The sequence below is a fragment of the Micromys minutus genome, assembly GCF_963924665.1.
Source record: "Micromys minutus genome assembly, chromosome: 8".
In the NCBI taxonomy this organism is placed as follows: Eukaryota; Metazoa; Chordata; class Mammalia; order Rodentia; family Muridae; genus Micromys; species Micromys minutus.
Genome location: NC_137977.1, coordinates 59,156,567 through 59,174,782, shown reverse-complemented (window position 1 = coordinate 59,174,782; position 18,216 = coordinate 59,156,567). Strand labels below are relative to the sequence as shown.

Sequence of the window (18,216 nt, the reverse complement as noted above, 5' to 3'; positions counted from 1 at the left end):
GAGAGAGAGAGAGAGAGAGAGAGAGAGAGAGAGAGAGAGAGAGAGAATCACACAAGGAATGCAAAATCAAGTGCTAAGACTTGGGAGCAAGGGAGGCTTAGAGAGCTGTAAGAATCCGTGACAAAGAGGCTTAGTGCTCTGTGGAGCCTAAACCTTGATCTCCAGCAATGCACACACCCAAAAAAGAAAACAAAACAAAACAAAACAAAGCAAAACCAAAAAAAAAAAAAAAAAAAAAAAAACCAAAACCAACTTACCAACCAAATAAAAGCTCCATGACCAGGAGTGTGACTCTCAAACCACTGGCAAGAATAGGGAAGGTATGTGGCTAGAGATTAAGGAAATATTGGTCTTCGCTTTTGCACGACCCCAGCCTAAGTCAGGAATTTATCAATGAATGTCCTCCTAATCTTCCCTGTCCCTTGCAGAATACAGCTGCCTTCAGTACTTCCTTCAAGGCTGGTCACAGACAGGCACACAAGTGAAGCCATGGCAGATGTACTTATTCATCAAGGCCAGAGTGAAGGTTTAGCCCTGGCCAGTAGCACTGAGTTTCAGAGAGGCAGACAGACAGAACTGCTGTCTAACCTACAGCATGAGCTCTCTCCAGCATCCTCTGTTCCACACAGCCACCTCCTGTCTACCACATGTCAACTGCAACACTAGGTTCAGGGGAAAGGACCTTTATGAGCCTTTAAGGACCTACGTGTCAGAGCTGGTAGGACCTTGACTGAGATGCCTCACTAAATATTTAGCCTTCTACAGGGAAAAGGTCAGCCAGTCCCATCCTGGCTGCTCAGCTAGAATACAGGCTCCTTAGAAGCAGTTACCAACTATGGTGCCCAACCCTCCACTTGCTTGCTGCAAAGACTTTAGCCTGGAGCCCACATGGTACCCAATAGATTGATGACATGTCGTAGATAGAATTCTATGTTCCTCAGAGTGCTTGGAAAATAAACCCATCAGACAGATTTACTGACTGGTTACTAAATCCCTTACCCCAGCGATAGAAACTTGAAGGCAGCCGATTTGAAATGAATTGGTTCTTTAAAAAAAAAAAAAAATCATCAGTGAGAAAACAGAAGCCATTATTGCTCAGAATAAATAACCCAGGGGTGCTCTATAAGCGCAGAGGGGAATGCCCATGGTATCAGGCAGAATCTGAGTTCACTGTGCACATTTTATCTCCGGTGCCACTTACCGGTATGCTGCAGGATTCTCCATCCCGCTCAGACTGAATCTCCACACTTCCGAGATGCAAGATAGAAGCAATTATCTTAAAGATGCTCATCTGATGGGACTCCCGTACTCCTGAAGGGGGAAAACACATAAATGACACTTGGCATCTGTGCTATGATAGAAAGGTCTTCTTACCCTTCTCAAGGGCTTTAGAATTTGTTTGATTTTCCTCCCTGGGTTGGGGTTAATGATTCCTACAGCCAGCCAGGCCAAGTTATTACCACTCAAAGCAGCATCTCAGTGGCAAAGGGGGCCCTGGGTTGAAAGGGAAATATCTTCACTGATTGTCTGGATCACACCAGATGGGGCACATTGTCATTTTAGCTTCTCTAAGGGCACAGAGGGGCGGCGGTAGGAGTGACTCATTTTGGACTTCATCTCAACCAGAGACTTTATGGATGTTTTTATGAATTTAATAAGGATGGCCATTTATCTGTAGTTGTTTTTTTTTCCCAAACCTAATATCCGGCAGACATCTGTGGCACAAACCCAGGGCCAACAGGGGGAAAAAAGGACCTTCCACCACACCCCTGGGATTACTGTTCTAGGGACTGGGCAGCCAGCTGGCTGATGGTCTGTGCCAGCTAAGGGTAGCTGTTCATCTCCTATGTACACCCCAAAACTGACAGAAATGCACTCAGCACAGAAACACTGTGGCCACAAACTTGATCGTCAACTGTGTTATCTGCCTGCATCCGGTTCCCAAAGCATCTCTCTGAAAATTCAGATTTAGTTTGAAGGCATTAGTTCTTTGTATGTTTCAAAAGATTTCAAACTCATTAGCAAAGCTGACAGAATGGTATGAGGAAAGATAGTAACGTTGCCTTCTATCAAAGAGAAGGCGGTTCCCCCCAGATTCCTCCTCACCCACATCTATTTATTCTTTACTTAAGCCACAACAGCCAGCCTACCTGCATATGAAAGGAAGGCAAAGACTGGACTTACTAGGATTTAAAATTTCCCCAGGTAACCCACAAATGGACATCCCAGGCATGACCTCAGTAAGTCCTTTGTTATCATCATGGGCCCTCTGAACAAGTCATGCTGTGCCATGGAAGCAGAAACCAAGTACCCCGCGACAAGCAGCGACCCAATGCAACAGTCAGATCCCTAAACCCAAGGCTGAGGAAAACCAGGAAGAGAAAACAGTAACACTGCAGCAGCCAAAGAAGCTGTGTGTGTGTGTGCGCGCGCGCACGTGCACGTGTCTGCTCGAGACCTGCACGGTGACCACAGTAGCTGGCATGGCAGTGTGAATGGGGCTGTGACTGGCTACAGGTAACCATAGCTGCTAAAAGAGGGGAAATCAGTTTCTTTAGAGAGAAACTCCCCGATAGGTTACCTAATCCCAAGTGGTTAGTCTCAACAGCAACCTTGGATGGTCTGAGTTCATACATATATAACAAAGACAAATAAGAGACCACAAATTTGAAAATGAGTGTTGGGGGAGGGCACAGGATGGGCTCGTGGGGGACGGGAGGAAAGGTAGTGTAAATACAGAAGTGATTTACGAAATTCTCAAGAAATTAAACATTTTTTAAATCACCAGTTAAACCTAAGGAACAAAAGGGCCGACACCACAGCGCACAGGGCGTCAGCATAAACCCATACCAGCTCATGCTCACTTGTTCATCTGAAGCTACCGGCAGGCTGCCGCACCAGGGATGAGCAGAAGCAACAGAACCCACATATGTCCCGAGGCCTGAACAAACTCTTTACTATCTTGTATTTTAAGATGATGTGCTGACAACCTTGGGAATTAAGAGGACATTTATTAAGAGTAGTGAGGAAAGTCTTACTAAAGGGATTTCATAAATGTGATCTACTTTGAGAACTAAATTATTTATCTCAGAGCCTGGGAGGTATCTGCCCCCTCCTACCAGCTCCTGTTCATTGCTCACAGCCTCCCAGTATGGGCACCAGCCCCTTGGAGGGTGCATCTTCTGTTGGCAGGCTAGGCAGAACACACCCTGCTCACCAAACCCTGCTCACCAAACCTTGCCTACCAAACCCTGCCTACCAAACCCTGCTCACCAAACCCTGCTCACCAAACCCTGCCTACCAAACCCTGCTCACCAAACCCTGCTCACCATCAGCCACCTTCCTAAATCTCTAACTGTAGAGAGCAATAGGGTGTGGGATGTTAGGGGAAGCGAGACATGCAGACATCAAAATCGTCTCTATGGCCTCCCTCCCTCAGTGAACGGCTCTGTGCGACTGGCAGGGCATTGGGGTTCTGAGCAGAAGTCCCCTCAGTGATGCAAAGGCAGTAGAAAGGTGGGCCCCATCCTGGTTCTGGTCTCTCCTACGCATCACTATTCATCTGGGATCCCAACAACTTCCTTGCTAAGCATGCATTAGGCCTATGGACCCACCACACTCAGGGCAAGCACAGGGTGCTGGTCCTTACCCTTGGGCACACTCCCCCCTCCTCCTGGACAGGTCTGAAGTTCACCTACAAATCTGGCTCCTCAACCCAACAGTCCCTGGGATGCTTGGCCCCTTGCACTGTCATAGTGATGCTTCCATTGGCTCTGTGATCTCTGCCCTCAGTCCACTTGAGCCCTTTCCACAGTAATCACTCACTGCTGCTCTGGTTATAATGTTCTCATGCTGGAACAACTGGAGTGTTTTCTGCTCCCGATAATTCACAGGTGCAAAAGACAAATTCTACTCAAGCCTCAGCTACAAAGACCAGTGACCACAGCCACATGCCCTTTATCTCCTCCCTTATAAAGGCGAGGGTATATCCAGTTTGTTCACGTTTAATTTAGACACTGACATAACTTGGCTTATAGCACAGAACTGAGCAGATGCTGTTCTCAGCAACCTGACAGAGAAGCCAGATGCTTCATCCCTGTCACAGAAGGAGTGGGGAAGATGTAGTGGCCATCTGAGTCACTTTCGAAGTTTCAGACTATCTTACACGTCCCTTTCCCTGGCTATAGGTCCCAGGATTGTCTGTTTCAACTTCCCAATCAAGAAAGATTTACCTTTCATCTCACAAACCTGGGGGTGCTTCTCCCCTAAAACAGGCAGGGGATAGGGACAATTCTCCCCAGATCTACTGAGCCCCTCTGCTACCGAAGGTCAGAGAGAACTCCCTGCTTTGAGGATTATAACACCAGTGGCTAGCACACCAGCATTACATGTGCCACAGGGATCTGGACTATGGTGTTGGCTTCAGCTCAGATCCTGCGGCTAGTGCACAGTTGGGCTAGCTCAGTGAGAGGTCTTTATGGGGGTACACACTGCCTCTGAACTCAGACCACAGCACATGAAGACATGACTTTAACGGGCTTTTCTCCATGTGTTTCTGCAGCTAAGCAAGTGATAGGATACTTTGTAGTACCGAGCTCAAAAGTTTATTTCTAAGTAAGTTCCAAATTCTGAACTTTAAGCCTGTGGACTAGAGAGATGAGGGTGTAAGGGGACATTCATCAAGGCTCAGATGACTTAACAGGTAAGCCAGTGAGTCCTCATCTTGCTCTCCCCGTCCCCACTCCACGGGACCCCTGTATGGGTGACTCTCATTCAGAAGTTCCTTACCAAGGAGTGTGAGGGCTTGTCTAGTCTTCTCAAAGTCTTCTCCGTCATCGACACCCTCGATGGTCGTGTTTCCTCCATGGGCTGTGTAGAAAAAGTCCTCTGCACATGCTGTAGGAGGCAGGAAGAAAGGCGGGAGACATCAGAGAGCTTCACCCACATATCTCCACTGAGGAGGATGTCCACCCTAGCTCATGCTAGCTCACACCAAATTCCCTGTGGCCTGATAATCCTTCAGCATACTCTTTGTCCACAGAGGGAAACAAGAGAGAAAACTGAATCAAAAGAAACTTGTATTATACTCAAAGTGTGAGGTTGTGAGTGTGAGACTGGCAGAGTTGAGCAGGTGTGGTGAGCATGGTCGGCTAACCAGGTCACGGAAGTCCAGTCCACCATCGCTCAATTCAGGACCTAACATCAATGAAAATGTATACTTAGGCTTACACCCTAGAATCTCAGAACTGGCGTTAGGAGATAGTTGTCTAGCAGACACACTTGACTAATGAGGGGCAGCAGAGGGTGTCAGTGACTTGGTTTTGTCTATTTTGCAAGTCCTCACACACAGGAGCTATTTGGATGTAAGGACAAGGAAGGCCTGATATCCTTACGTGTTCTTCTCTCACCTCTGGGGTTCCCTCTCTCTCATTGCTTCTGACAGGCTTGACTGCACATGAGAAGGGGGAGTCAGCCCAGTGTTTTACAAGTGAGAGACAAGCTTATCACAGGGCAAATATCCAGCACTGACTGACTGTAATAAAATGGACTGGTGGGGCTGGGGTGCTGAGGAGCTGGCTCAGAAGAGCATGTACTGCTCTTGCAGGGGATACAAGTTTGATACTAAGTATCTGCCTATGCCAGGAGGCTCAAAACCTCATGTAACTTCAACTCCTGAGAACCAGAAGTCTCTGGACTCTGTGGGCACTGATACTCACGTGTGCATGCGCACACACACATACACTCACAAGCACAAGTGCACACACATGCACACACACACAATGATTAAAATATCTTTGGGACATACAAAATGTGAGGACAGCCAGTTAGTGGCACTGCACACTCTTAGTGCACAGAGCTTGGTTTGGATGGGATGCCAAGACTGGACATGCCCTGCTTCTCCTCCTTGTTCTCTGAAACCTCCCCAGTGAATTCTTTTCCTGAGACCTAGACACGAGGACTGAATACTTATCAGGAAACCACACTCCACAGGAACTCCAAGCCTTTCAACATCACACCCTTTGATTTATCTCCCAAGAACATCAGAGGTCCATTTTCCTTTCTCCCTGCTGACTACCATTGCTGAGAGTCTGACCTTCAGCAAATGTTGTCTAGGGGAATGTTGCAAAAGATTCTAAACCCTTCTTTGTATTTGGGCTTACATTCTCCCAAACCCAGCCTGCAAATGCTGGTAAGTTCAGCCACATCCCTTTCCTGCTCAAAGCCCTTCAAACAGACTCACTGCCCTCAAGGCCAGGAGTATCCATGTGTAGTGTCCTAAGCCTTTTGTGACATGACCCCTACTACTCCAGATCCAGAGGCTTGTTCCTTTTTTGTCTTTGTGTTCTACACATGCCAGTACACTCACAGTCGTGCCTCAGCCCTTCCCTTGGTCATGTTGTCAACAGCCTCTCTGCATCTCTCCTTCCCCATCTCTAACCACGTCCTGGTGCTCTGATATAACATTAATGTCCCAGGCCACAGTAAATTCAGCCAACAATTCTGGAAATTTCTGTGGGTCTGACCTAAACACAGCCAGGTCTAGCTAGAAAGTATTAGAGGTCAGCAATGAAGTTCACGTTGACAGTTCAGCCACAATTATAATAGGCTGAACCAACACTTGAACAGGAACAGAGGGGAAATGCATAGACCACCCACTGCATGCTAAGACAGGTTTCTTAAAGGATTAACTTAACACTTAGATCAATGGAGGTCGAGATTCTTGAACTGGAAAAAAAATTTACCCATTCAGAGGTTCAACAGAGGTAAATTTTAGGACTTATGCTCAGAACATATTTAGTGATTTCATAGCTAATTACTCCACGTGCTGAGCAAGAATAGACCACAAAGGCTAATAAATCCATGCCACCTACAAGGGCTTACTACATGTGCTCCCATATAGTAACCGAGGACTCCAGCATGCTAAGGGGTTGCACAGGCTTACCAAGGATGACCAGGATTGGGAGCCCACTACTTGAACATTCCACTGAAGAGATAATTGATCTTTAGCATCTCATGACTGAGATTTAAAAAGCAAAAGCAAAACAAATTCATTACTGTCAGCCGAGACAGAAGAGTCACTGGAGACTAAAGGGGACATCTGGCTCCCACATCAGAAGGGAAGGCAGTTGCAGCATCTTCAAAAAGTCCTTCACTGTCAACGGCTAGGGCCCTACTGCCCACTGTTCTGAGTCTTACAGAATACCCCCACCTTTCCTGCTCTGCATTTCTAGACTCTTAGGCTCTGCACTGCAGGTACCACCTGCCAAAGCATCTGACTGCCATCAACAAGGTCGTCTCTCTCCCCAGTCACCAGTTATCACGAGGACAGACCCTGTTAGTAAGAGACAGGCAAGCAGCATACAGTTAGTCCTTCCCTATCTGCCTGGTAGCTGCTGCTCAGTTCTCCTCTAGTGGGGTCCATGAAGCCTGCACTCCCCTTTCTTCCCACAATACCTTCTCTCATCATGCAGCCGTGATCCCTCTCTCCTCCACACTCTAAGAATTTCCAAGTGTAAGTATACTTCACAATGCCTATTAACTGGCTCACCAGCAGTTGACAGATCAGAGAGGCCGTTATTCTATGATTGGAGCACCAAACATCAAGGTCAACGGCACAGAGCTTAGACCTCACCCAGGGAGGCTTGTACTCTGACTTGTGCAAGGCTGTGTGACTCCTATAAAAGTATTAACTGGGCTAGAGAGATGGCTCAGCGGTTAAGAGCACTGGCTGCTGCTCTTCCAGAGTTCAATTCCCAGCAACCACATGGTGGCTCACAAACATCTGTGATAGGATTTGATGCCCCCTTCTGGTGTGTTTGAAGACAGCTACAGTGTACTCATAGACATAAATAAAATCTTTTTAACACACCCATGAGAGTGAATGGTAAGGGATGGAAACTGAACCAGCACTTACTCCAGAACAAAGATCTCACAGGACTTAGTTTGTTAATTTCCTGTGATCACTTTAAACATAAACAAGGGGATGGAGGAAGATACTGGTTATAAGACACATACCCACACCCATGCTCTCTGCTTTTCAGCAAATATACAGTTAAGCCAGAGCATCAGACTTGCAGAGATTCTGTATAATGTGCTTTAGGTTACGAGCAAGAGAAAGATTACTGTAGACTCAGGAGCTTCAGGCTAGTCCTTCATTTATTTGACTTTCCCAGGTATTTATTAGGGTTATCAAGGAAACCAAAAACTAAGCTTCAGGGTTCATAGCCAATCCACCCACAGGCCACGCGGAGCCCCATAAGAGCTTATCATAGGCTCTTCATTTCACTCCATCATGCTCTCCTAGACGTAAGAGATTGATTGAATTGGGCAATTTTCAAGGATTCTGGCAGAAACTCAGAGAGTCTGCACCTTGCACAAACAGGAACTAAGGAAAAGACATTCTAAACCTCAATACAACTCGTGTAAGTGAAAAAGTTAGACAACTTCCCTATTAATGTTCCATTCAGGACAGAGTGACCAGCCAGATAGATCTTGTCAGTATTTGGTTCTCCATAAAACAACTTCTGCATGTTGACCATGAAAAACTCGCCTCCCTCTCACCCCCCCCCCCCACTGCTTTGGGAAGACAAGAGGAAAATGACAGTTGTCCATATCACGGCTACTCATCTGGCCACGTGTAACTAGGAGCTGGCATCCAACCCTAAAGGCCCCACTTCAGGCCAGTGCTCAAACAAGGGCCACTGAGAACCTGCTCTGACCAGCTGGTAGCATGTATTCCTTGTCCTTGGAAGGATCAGACTTGCCAGCAACCGAGCAACAGGACAGACCAGTGGGTGCCACCCAGCACGTCCTTTCTGGGTTCCAAGTGGACTATGACTTGTCTTAGGGGAGACTTTGCCTGAGAATGAACTTCCCACAACTTACTACATTCCACAACATCCCACTCCCCACAAGATCCCACACTCCCCACAACCTCCCACTCCCCTCAACCTCCCACTCCCCACAACATCCCACTCCCCACAACATCCCACTCCCCACAACCTACTACTTTTCAGTGACTACTGTAATTGACAGGATAAGCTATGGCAGAACCCACGGCTGGATCATACAATATTGCACCAATGTGGCTTAAACCAAGTGATATATAAACAAATACCATAAGTAGTTATCAGGAAGGAAGCAAATCCTTGCAGGTAGCCTGGGAATTACAGTTATCTTTGCATTGATAACCTGCAGTAAGATTCTGATGGGACTAAGGTACAGGCACACAGTAAGGACATAGCTGAGACAAGAATCCACAACCGAAGGCTCTAGGCAGAGCTGCTAATTGTCCTTGCAGGGGACCCCGTGTACCTGGATGACTTACTTAGTGCGAGCTCCTTAAATTCAGGAAGGCTGGCAGCAGCACAGAGCTGGTAGAAGATGTGGTAGTTCCTCTCATCATCTGCCTGGGGAGGAAAAGGATCAGTTTTAGACAGTGGTTCCCAGGATCATCTCCTTGGCCATTCCGGTCCAGGTGTTCCATCCAGGTGGCAGGAGTCACCTTCCTCAGGTTTTCCCTCCATGCTCCGGCCACTTGCAGTTTCAACTGACACATTTTCCATTTGCTATGACAGGGTCTTTTCTTTTCCTGCGAGGACTTTTACCTTTTAGCTTTTATGGAGGCAGACATTTCCTTTCCTTTCTACATTAAACACCAATGCCATGCCACAAATGGTGGGTCAGTCAGCAAACACTATGAGCCTTGCTGCTTGTCTGATGTTTTTCCTTGTTCCCTGTTGGAGGTTCCTTTTCTCCTCTGGGACTTGCAAGTAAGTAAAGCTAAGCTTGCCCACTGTGTTGGGCTAGGCAGTCAGACACATCTAGCCAGACATATAACAAGCAAGCAGGCAGGTTCCCTGAAAGCTGAGATCCAGGCTGCCTATAGCATTCTCTAATGGTAAGACCCTATAGCTGAGCCCTTTCTTCAACCCTGGATCCAGTTCTGGTTTAACATACAACAGGCAAAGCAATACTGTGTAAAAGATGTATGGAGACCTGTGGTTTAGTCCACACCAATATTAACTCTGAAAGAAGAAAGAACAAGAACCTTGATCCCAGGTTAAGAGACGGGCTTCTCTGTGAACTGGGGGTATGGACGATCAGTAATGGGGATGAAATACAAATGACCGTGTCCTGCCACTCACCTGAAAGACCACCCTGGACTTCTCCAGCAAGTAAGTCCTCATGTTGGCCCCAATGATGTGGTACTTTTTATCGAAGCCAATCTCAATGTACTTCCCAAATCGGCTGCTATTGTCATTTCGAGTGGTCTTGGCATTCCCAATGGCCTGGATTAATAGATAATATAAATGTGTATATTATGAGGACAAGGGCTCAGTCAGTAAAGTGCACAGGCACCTCCCACCCGTCCCAGTGGCCCATGGGCTTCTTGACTGTAGTCCTGTGGTAGCACGGGATCCCCGCTTTCCTTCCACACACACCTTGGCTGTTGTGAGGACAAAGGGCAAGGCGAGAAGCTCTGCTTGGTTTACTTAAAACTAAACCAAAGCAAACTCTGATTTTCAGACCCTTTACCATTGTCGGCCACACTTAAAGAGTCAATTGTTGAGCAGAAGGCTACTTAAAGGAGATTGTCAGGTAAGGGATATTCTAACCTGCCATTCCCCTCCTCCTAGTCCCCCTTTCTGTCTAGAACACACATGACAATGAAATCATTCACCCTGGGCCCATGAGCAAAGGCCTAGAGATCTTGGCTCTGATGTTCTGGAGCCACCAAATCAGTGCCCACAGTTCTGAGAGAACACCACCTGCTGTGCATAATCTACTTCCATCCCTTACACATTCAAGCAGCCAAATGTCCCACCATCAGCCCCCACTGGTGAACGGCACTTTCTGGAAAGGCCATCAAATGACTTGACCACCCCCTAGGGTCAGGAAGTCACCTATACTAGGGGTGATTTTCTATACAACAAGGCCACGGTTTCAAAAGTACAAACATTTTTATTTTTGAGACAAAGTTCCTACATAGCCTCAACCAGCCTGGAATTTTCTACGTAGGCCAGTCTGGCCTCCAACTCACAGCATCCTCCTGAATTCTGGAATTAAAGTTGTGTGCCATCACTCCAGCCCATAATACTCTTTTTGGCCATTAAATAACTGATCTCATATGACAGTTCTGTTTCACAAAACTAACACACCAATAATGTATTTTTCTTATTTTAACCTCTCATTTATTCACATTTTTCAAGGTACTGAAAACACTTGGAAAATCCCATGGCAACTTTTTTGTGGTCTAGAAGATATGAAGTGCCAAGAGGATGAGAGAAAGATCCAAACCCACCCTCTAGTCCAGGCCGGCCGAGTCTATCCAACCGTCTAAGTTCTTCTATCTGCTAGTTTCAAATCCCAGCTGGCCCCTGAGCTGAAGGCTCATCTCTACTGCTTTCTGGACCTGAGAGTGACTTCTGACTCTCACACTTCACGAGAACAACCTTCTTCACCCTGCAGGTGAACAGAGTGAAGCCAGTTCCTCACTCTGCTGGGGAAATGGTTCTGCCAGCACTGGTCTGCCCAGGCACACCCACAGTGCTTTCAAAGTGATGTCCTATGACCAAGCACCTTCTGATTTCCCTCTGTCCTACTGCATGGACCTGGCCCACATCACCACCATCTCTGTCCAAGATAATGTCTGCTATTTCTCTACATATACATTTCTCATTCCTGACCTTGCATCCTGCAGTCAATATTCCCCTTGATTAACAGAACACTTTGTGAAATATGTGATTATACTCTTGGTGTACAGTGCTTCAGTGGCTTCTACGCTCCTTTAGCTTTACAACCTCAGCACGGCCACATACCCACCAGCCTTGCCATTTATCACTTTAGCACTTGGTCCTTGGCTCTAAACACCAGAACCCTTCTTATTTTCTCTACCAGCCCTGTTGGCTCTTCACAGTCACACAAGACTCACCCACACCATTCCCTTTGTTGGGACTCTCTTCCCACAGTTCCCTGTGCCTACCAGCCCTTCTCGTTCAAACTCAACTCCAAGGCAGGAAGCCAACTCTTTTCTGATGCCACAAGAAGAAATCATCTTTCTGGGCTCTGCACACACACCAGCGTTCCTCCAGGAAAGGATGGCTGCACAGTTACATTGGTGGGCTGCTAAGTCCCCAACTCAAATGACTCTTAAGCTCCACATGACAATGACAGATTGTCACACTTCAGTAGGGCAGCTCTGTTTTGAAGATGGAAAAGCTGACAGAACTCAATGTTGGCAAAAGTTAGACATTCCCAGGTTTCCAACACGAGGCCCTGGGTTGTTTATTGTTTCAGTTAAACTGAACAAGAGCTTTAAGAGACAGACATCAATTCCATCTACTTACAGTGATACAGGCTTGTGAAGATCAAATAATTTGCCCAAGGTCATATGGCTAGGAAGCAGTCAAGATTTAAATTCAGGTACACCCAGGTTCTCAAGTCCAGATTCAGACTGCGTGGAATCACAGTCCTGCATGCCGTCTCCCAGAACCCACTGCCTGACTGGGGCAGCTTTCACAGTTCTAACGACCAAGCCAAACATTAGTAAAAATGGAAGGCACTATCGACTCTCCACTGGAGCCTCTCTTAGCTCAGGCAGGGTGGAGGGCTGTGGAGGATTGGGTGAAGAAGCACCTATCTCATGTTTATCCTCTCAGAGAGGGGAGGAAGGTATGCTTCAGAAACAAGCCGCACTAAAGCCAGCAAACAATCAACCCAGTACCTAAGCTTCATGGAGCTGTACCCGATGGGCTCTCTGCTTCCTATGTGCTTAGACGTAAAGAACCCGCAACCACATCCCTCCCCTAACATGTTAGAGTGGCCATGCACTTGGGTAAAGTCTCTTTGTAGGTTTCCCACTAGTGAATACAGGAGGAGCAACTTAGTGTGACCGCCACCATCTTAGAATTCTGATGGATTAATACTCAGCAGGAAGGAACGTTTTCCTGGGAGAACAATTTTAAAGGTAGAAATTTTGCTTAAATAACTAAAACTGCTCTGATCTGGGACTCTGAATTCACTCTTGCATTTGGCAAAAGCAGAGGAGAGAGGGACAGAAAGGAGACCATGGAGGGTCCAAGAGATGTGTTGGTCCACAGCAATAGAATGGCTGTAATGACTTGTCTGGTTAAATGTGAGGCTGTATAGGAGAACATGGACGCAGGCATGTAGGAACCGAATGTTACACAGCTGCAGCCATGTTTAAAACAATGAAGACAAAATCCTAAAACACACACCTTTGGGCTTTTATTATTATCTTTTTTATCATTTTAAAAATCATTTTTGTTCACTGTACCTTTCTCCTTTCAGTAGAAGTATCCGTGGCTCTTAGGGTTGTTTGTCTGGTTTCAACCCATAGCCTGGACTTGGATTCTCTCCCTGCCCCCACCCTGATCTCCTGGATTAGCAATGTTCTCCTAATCAATTCAGACTTAGGAATAAATCCCTCCTAGGGTGCTCACAAGCTGTTAAGAAAAATGGGGTCAGAGAATACCAGCTAGCACTGCTAACAAATCAGATCAATCTGCCCCAAGCCAATCCCAGCCCAGCCTCCAGTCTGCAGAATTCCACAGATCACTTCATTCAGTTCTGTCTCCCCGGGAAGTGTCTGCAGTGGAAACAAGAAGGAACACCACAGTAACTGATTGCTTGGGGTGAGCTGGGGACTCTTCCCAGGGACCGGGCAGAACAGCAAGTAATCAGCAGCTTCTAACGGAGAGACGCTCGACGCTCGGAGGAGCCACCAGCTGATGCCCTGACAGGAAGGCTCAACCTGGAACATTTGAAAAGTTGTGCTCAACTTTGGTAGAGCAAAAGTTTCTCATTTTTTGTTGGCAACACTTGATTCCCAGCCAGGCTTCCTCCCAATTCTGCTGCCTCCTCTCCATAACCAAATTTGAGCTATCCCCCAGACCTAGCACACTAATGGCTAACAGTCAAAGGGAGGAGCCCTGAGCACATAAGCTGATGGTTTCCAATGCAGCAAGTTGCACACGGCAGAGAGTTAGTGCCTGGGGCCCAAACATCAGAGTTTATGCACACATCATGGTTAGAGTAGTTAATTTCTCCACCCCTCCTTCAGACCCACGCACTTAAGCATACCCTGGTCTTCTGCGGGGATGCATGCTGCTCTTATGTTTCTAGTGTTCCATCCTCAGAGAATTCAGAAGCCTACTCAGGCTGTAATGAATTCAGTGCATATTTTAAATTATTAGTAACTACCATAAGCATTCCTAAGACATGGACTTTAATTAATAACACCATTCAGCACCAATGCCCATAGCAAGAGTTTTCACAATAGGCAAAAGAAACAACCATGTACCCATCAGGAGAGAAATGGCTAAATAAATCGTGGCGAATTTATATATACAGCCATTTTAAAAAAAACAACAAAGTATTGGTAAATGCTAAAATATGGATGAACCATGGAAACACCATGTCAAATAAAGTTAACCAGATACACACGGACCAGCATCTTATGATGCCTTTCACGTGTAGTTCCCAGGGGAGTAAGGGTCAAAGACAAGAGGTTGAAATTAATTTGCCAAAGGGCCTGGGTAAGGGAACGAGTAATTCAAGGTTTCTACTGGGGTAATGGGAAAGTGCTGGAAACAGATGGTACTGGTAGATATACAGTGAGAGGTATTTTGTGCCTCTCAATCGTACCTAAAGTGGAATGTTTTTGCCATGCATGTTTTATACAATAAAAAAGTTTGAAAATGCCCTTTGTCTTATTTAGGGACATGGTGTCTTGCCTGTGCTGAACTCCTAGTGTGACTAACATTTACTTTGGTCACCAAGCATCAAAGAGCAAACTCTTTGCTTTGCAGAGACTAACTGCTTTATCTTTAAAAGGTTCACATCTCTGAACTCTGCCTAAATGATAAACTGAATATATTGAAAGTTGATCGATGGAGAAAGCTAGTCAGGTTTAGAGAAAACACAGTGTGAACTACAAAAGCACTGGCCTAGCTCACACATATGGTACTGTCTTAGTCAGGGTTTCTATTTCTGCACAAAATATCATGACCAAGCAGCAAGTTGGGGAGGAAATGGTTTACTCAGCTTACACTTCCATATCACTGTTCATCACCAGAGGAAAGTCAGGACTGGAACCCAAGCAGGTCAGGAAGCAGGAGCTGATGCAGAGGCCATGGAGGGATGTTACTTACTGGCTTGCTTCCCATGGCTTGCTCAGCTTTCTTATTGAAACCAGGTCTACCAGCCTAAGGATGGCACCACTTACAATGGGCTGGGCCCTTCCTCCTTGATCACTAGTTGAGAAAATGCCTTACAGCTGGATCTCATGAAGGCATTTCCTCAACTGAGGCTCCTTTCTCTGTGATAACTCCAGCTTGTGTCAAGTTGACACAAAACCAGCCAGTACAGGTACCAAAGACACGGTCCACGGGTTTCTTCTGCACTGAGGCCACAGGCAGGGCCCAACCTCAGAAGTCTTAGACTACATACCTTAAAATGGATACCAACTAAGTGTTGGACAATAGAGTTTATGGTGGAAAGCCACTTACTAATGCATGGTATGAGTAATAAGTTCACCAAACAAGCTTCATGTTCCAATACCCACGAAAACGGTGAAGGCAATGCATTAGGTCATGGAGGGCCAAATGGCTATAGAACCACAGGGATTGTCATTGTTCATACTATCAGAGATCTCTCCTCTCATCTTTATTGGCTCTAGAATGGTGTATCTGGATCAGAAACATCGCTAACACATTGGTGCTCATGAGAAAGACGAAGTACTGATCTCTTTTCTAGACCTTTTGAATCAGAAACTCCAGATGTGCAGTCCAGCACCCGAGGTTTTATGAGCCTCCCAGACAGACAGTAATCAGTACCCCCCCTCTCTCTGTGTGTGTTTCTTTTCTTTTTCTTTTTTAGTTTTGAGACAAGCTTTCTCTATGTACTCCTGGGCTGGCCTCAAACTCTCTGAAGCCCAACTCAGAGTTGGAAGCCAACCTCAACTCTGTCATCCTCCTGCCTCTGTCACTCAAGTGCTGGAATAAAGGTATGCACCATTACCCCCAACCGTTCCAAGCACTGTGTAAATGAAAGTTTCCCTTTGAGTTTTTGTTCTCTTGGTAAAAGCACCGTCAACTGTATAGAGCATGTTCTAATTTATATAAGAATAGTGAAGCTAGCTTTTGAATTCTTAGAGAACACGTGGTTTCTTGTCACTCAGCAGGAAGGAAAGTTTTCCTGGGAGAACAATTTTAAAGGTAGAAATTTTGCTTAAATAACTAAAACTGCTCTGACCTGGGACTCTGAATTCACTCTTGCATTTGGCAAAAGCAGAGGATAGAGGGACAGAAAGGAGACCATGGAGGGTACAAGAGATGTGTTGGTCCACAGCAATAGAATGGTCCATGGTTGTAATGACTTGTCTGGCTTGACAAGGCTTGGACATGCACCATAAACAGATGTTATCCCAACCAGGCCATTTTTGTTTCCTTCCCAGCCAAACTCCATTCAGTTTTGTCAATGGTTATTTTCATAATGGGCAGATAAACATTAACACACAACTTTCCAACACCCTTCTCGTATAGATTATTAAAATCAGACAGCAGCTGTAAAACCCAGTAAAGGCTTCATTTGATGCTCTGAACAGGTGAAGTTCAATGTGAGGGTACTTAGGAAGCATGTCCCTTAAACTTTCACAAACAAGCCTGACTTCCAAGAAACCAAAATGGCAGAATTACTCACCTAAAGACTCAGAAAGTAGGAAAAGAATGACCGCTCTTTTGAAAAGGGCAGCTTCAGTAATGTTACCAACCCCCTCTCCCAACAAGCAGACACACTGTGCCCAATAGGGCTCCAGACTTAAGGGAGTTAAGTCCATATTGCTAGCAGAGGGGAAGGAACATAAAATGGGGTGGAGTTTTTACTTACCACAGGGCACCTGTGCCAAGTGGCTATGGGTCTCAGTGTCAGGGGACCTCTACTCTTGGAACCAAAAGGATGACTCTTAAAACACTATCAGGGAAGATGTTTTCAGTGCACATCAATCTAGCCAGGGAGACACTGATAGCAACACAGCTCTTTCCCCACGACAGTCAAGTTTCTGTGTGCTAACATAACCAGAAAAAAAAGAAACTGCTTTTCTATAAAACTTGATTAAAACTATTTTCAACTATATAGTCACTTGCACAGTTGCCAAAACAAACATGCTTCCCTTGGCATCTAAAGCACCTTCAGGCTTTTGGGGCCAGTCTGTCCATTTCCACAGGGGCTGTTCACACTCTTGTCAGCATCAGCTTTCCCCTTTCTCTTCTCTGCACCCTTCTCTCCCCCTTCCCCCCCAGAGCCCCTTCAGGCTTAGACTCCAGATTTCAGGATGTTATTTCCACAGACAACTTCTCTGTGGCTTGTTACCACCTTCACTTCCTCTCCCTTAGCTCTCCACATCACCCTTCTGCAGGTGTTGAGCCAGTGATTGATACACGGAAGATAGACACACAAATGTACACAGCTTTTTGTTGGGCTGGGCATCATTTTTTGCCCCATACCCTTCATGACACTCTTATAATTTTTCTTTTTTTTAATTTGCTAAGTCTTATGTTTTTCTTTATTTCAATGTATTTATTTATTATATATAAGTACACTGTAGCTGTCTTCAGACACACCAGAAGAGGGCATCTGATCTCATTACAGATGGTTGTGAGCCACCATGTGGTTCCTGGGATTTGAACTCAGGACCTTTGGAAGAGCAGTCAGTGCTCTTAACAACTAAGCCATATCTCCAGCCCTATACTTTTTCTAAATAAAACAAAGAGACTGTCCATCCTAGAGAAAGAGTAAGCTGAATGTAACCTTGGTAAGAAAAGGAGTCTTGGCTTCAAGAGTGAGTGCAGTAGTTAGCTTTGATTGCCACCTTGACATGGCCTGGAGTAATTTGGAAGGAAATTCTCAACTCAGGAATAACCTAGATCAGATTGGTCTGTGGGCATGTCTGCTACAGACTGCCTTGATTCTTAATTGATGCAGGAAGGCCCAGTTCACCATGGGCAGCACCATTCCTTAGGCAAGTAGCCCTGGAAATATGTTGAGAAAGGTAGCTAAGCATGCTGTGGGGAGCAGCATTCTTCTATGGTTTCTGCTTTAGATTCCTGCTTTGACTTACCATGTAAAATAAAATAAGCCCTATCTGCCTCCTGGCCAACAAAAGAAGGAAAACCAAAACAGTGAGAGAACCAA

The 18,216-nt window shown here is 45.9% G+C and overlaps 1 protein-coding gene across 2 annotated transcripts in view; it reads right to left on the bottom strand.

Annotated features, from left to right (window-relative positions):
- Positions 1 to 18,216, bottom strand: part of MYO5B (myosin VB) — a 288,648-nt gene that overhangs the window by 109,864 nt on the left and 160,568 nt on the right. For both annotated transcript variants that reach the window (XM_080920007.1, XM_080920008.1), the window contains exons 6-9: positions 10,149 to 10,292; positions 9,329 to 9,410; positions 4,789 to 4,896; positions 1,202 to 1,311 (exon numbers count right to left, since the gene is read on the bottom strand). In XM_080920007.1, the coding sequence (XP_080776133.1) occupies positions 1,202 to 1,311; positions 4,789 to 4,896; positions 9,329 to 9,410; positions 10,149 to 10,292 (444 nt within the window). The remainder of the gene's footprint in view (positions 1 to 1,201; positions 1,312 to 4,788; positions 4,897 to 9,328; positions 9,411 to 10,148; positions 10,293 to 18,216) is intronic.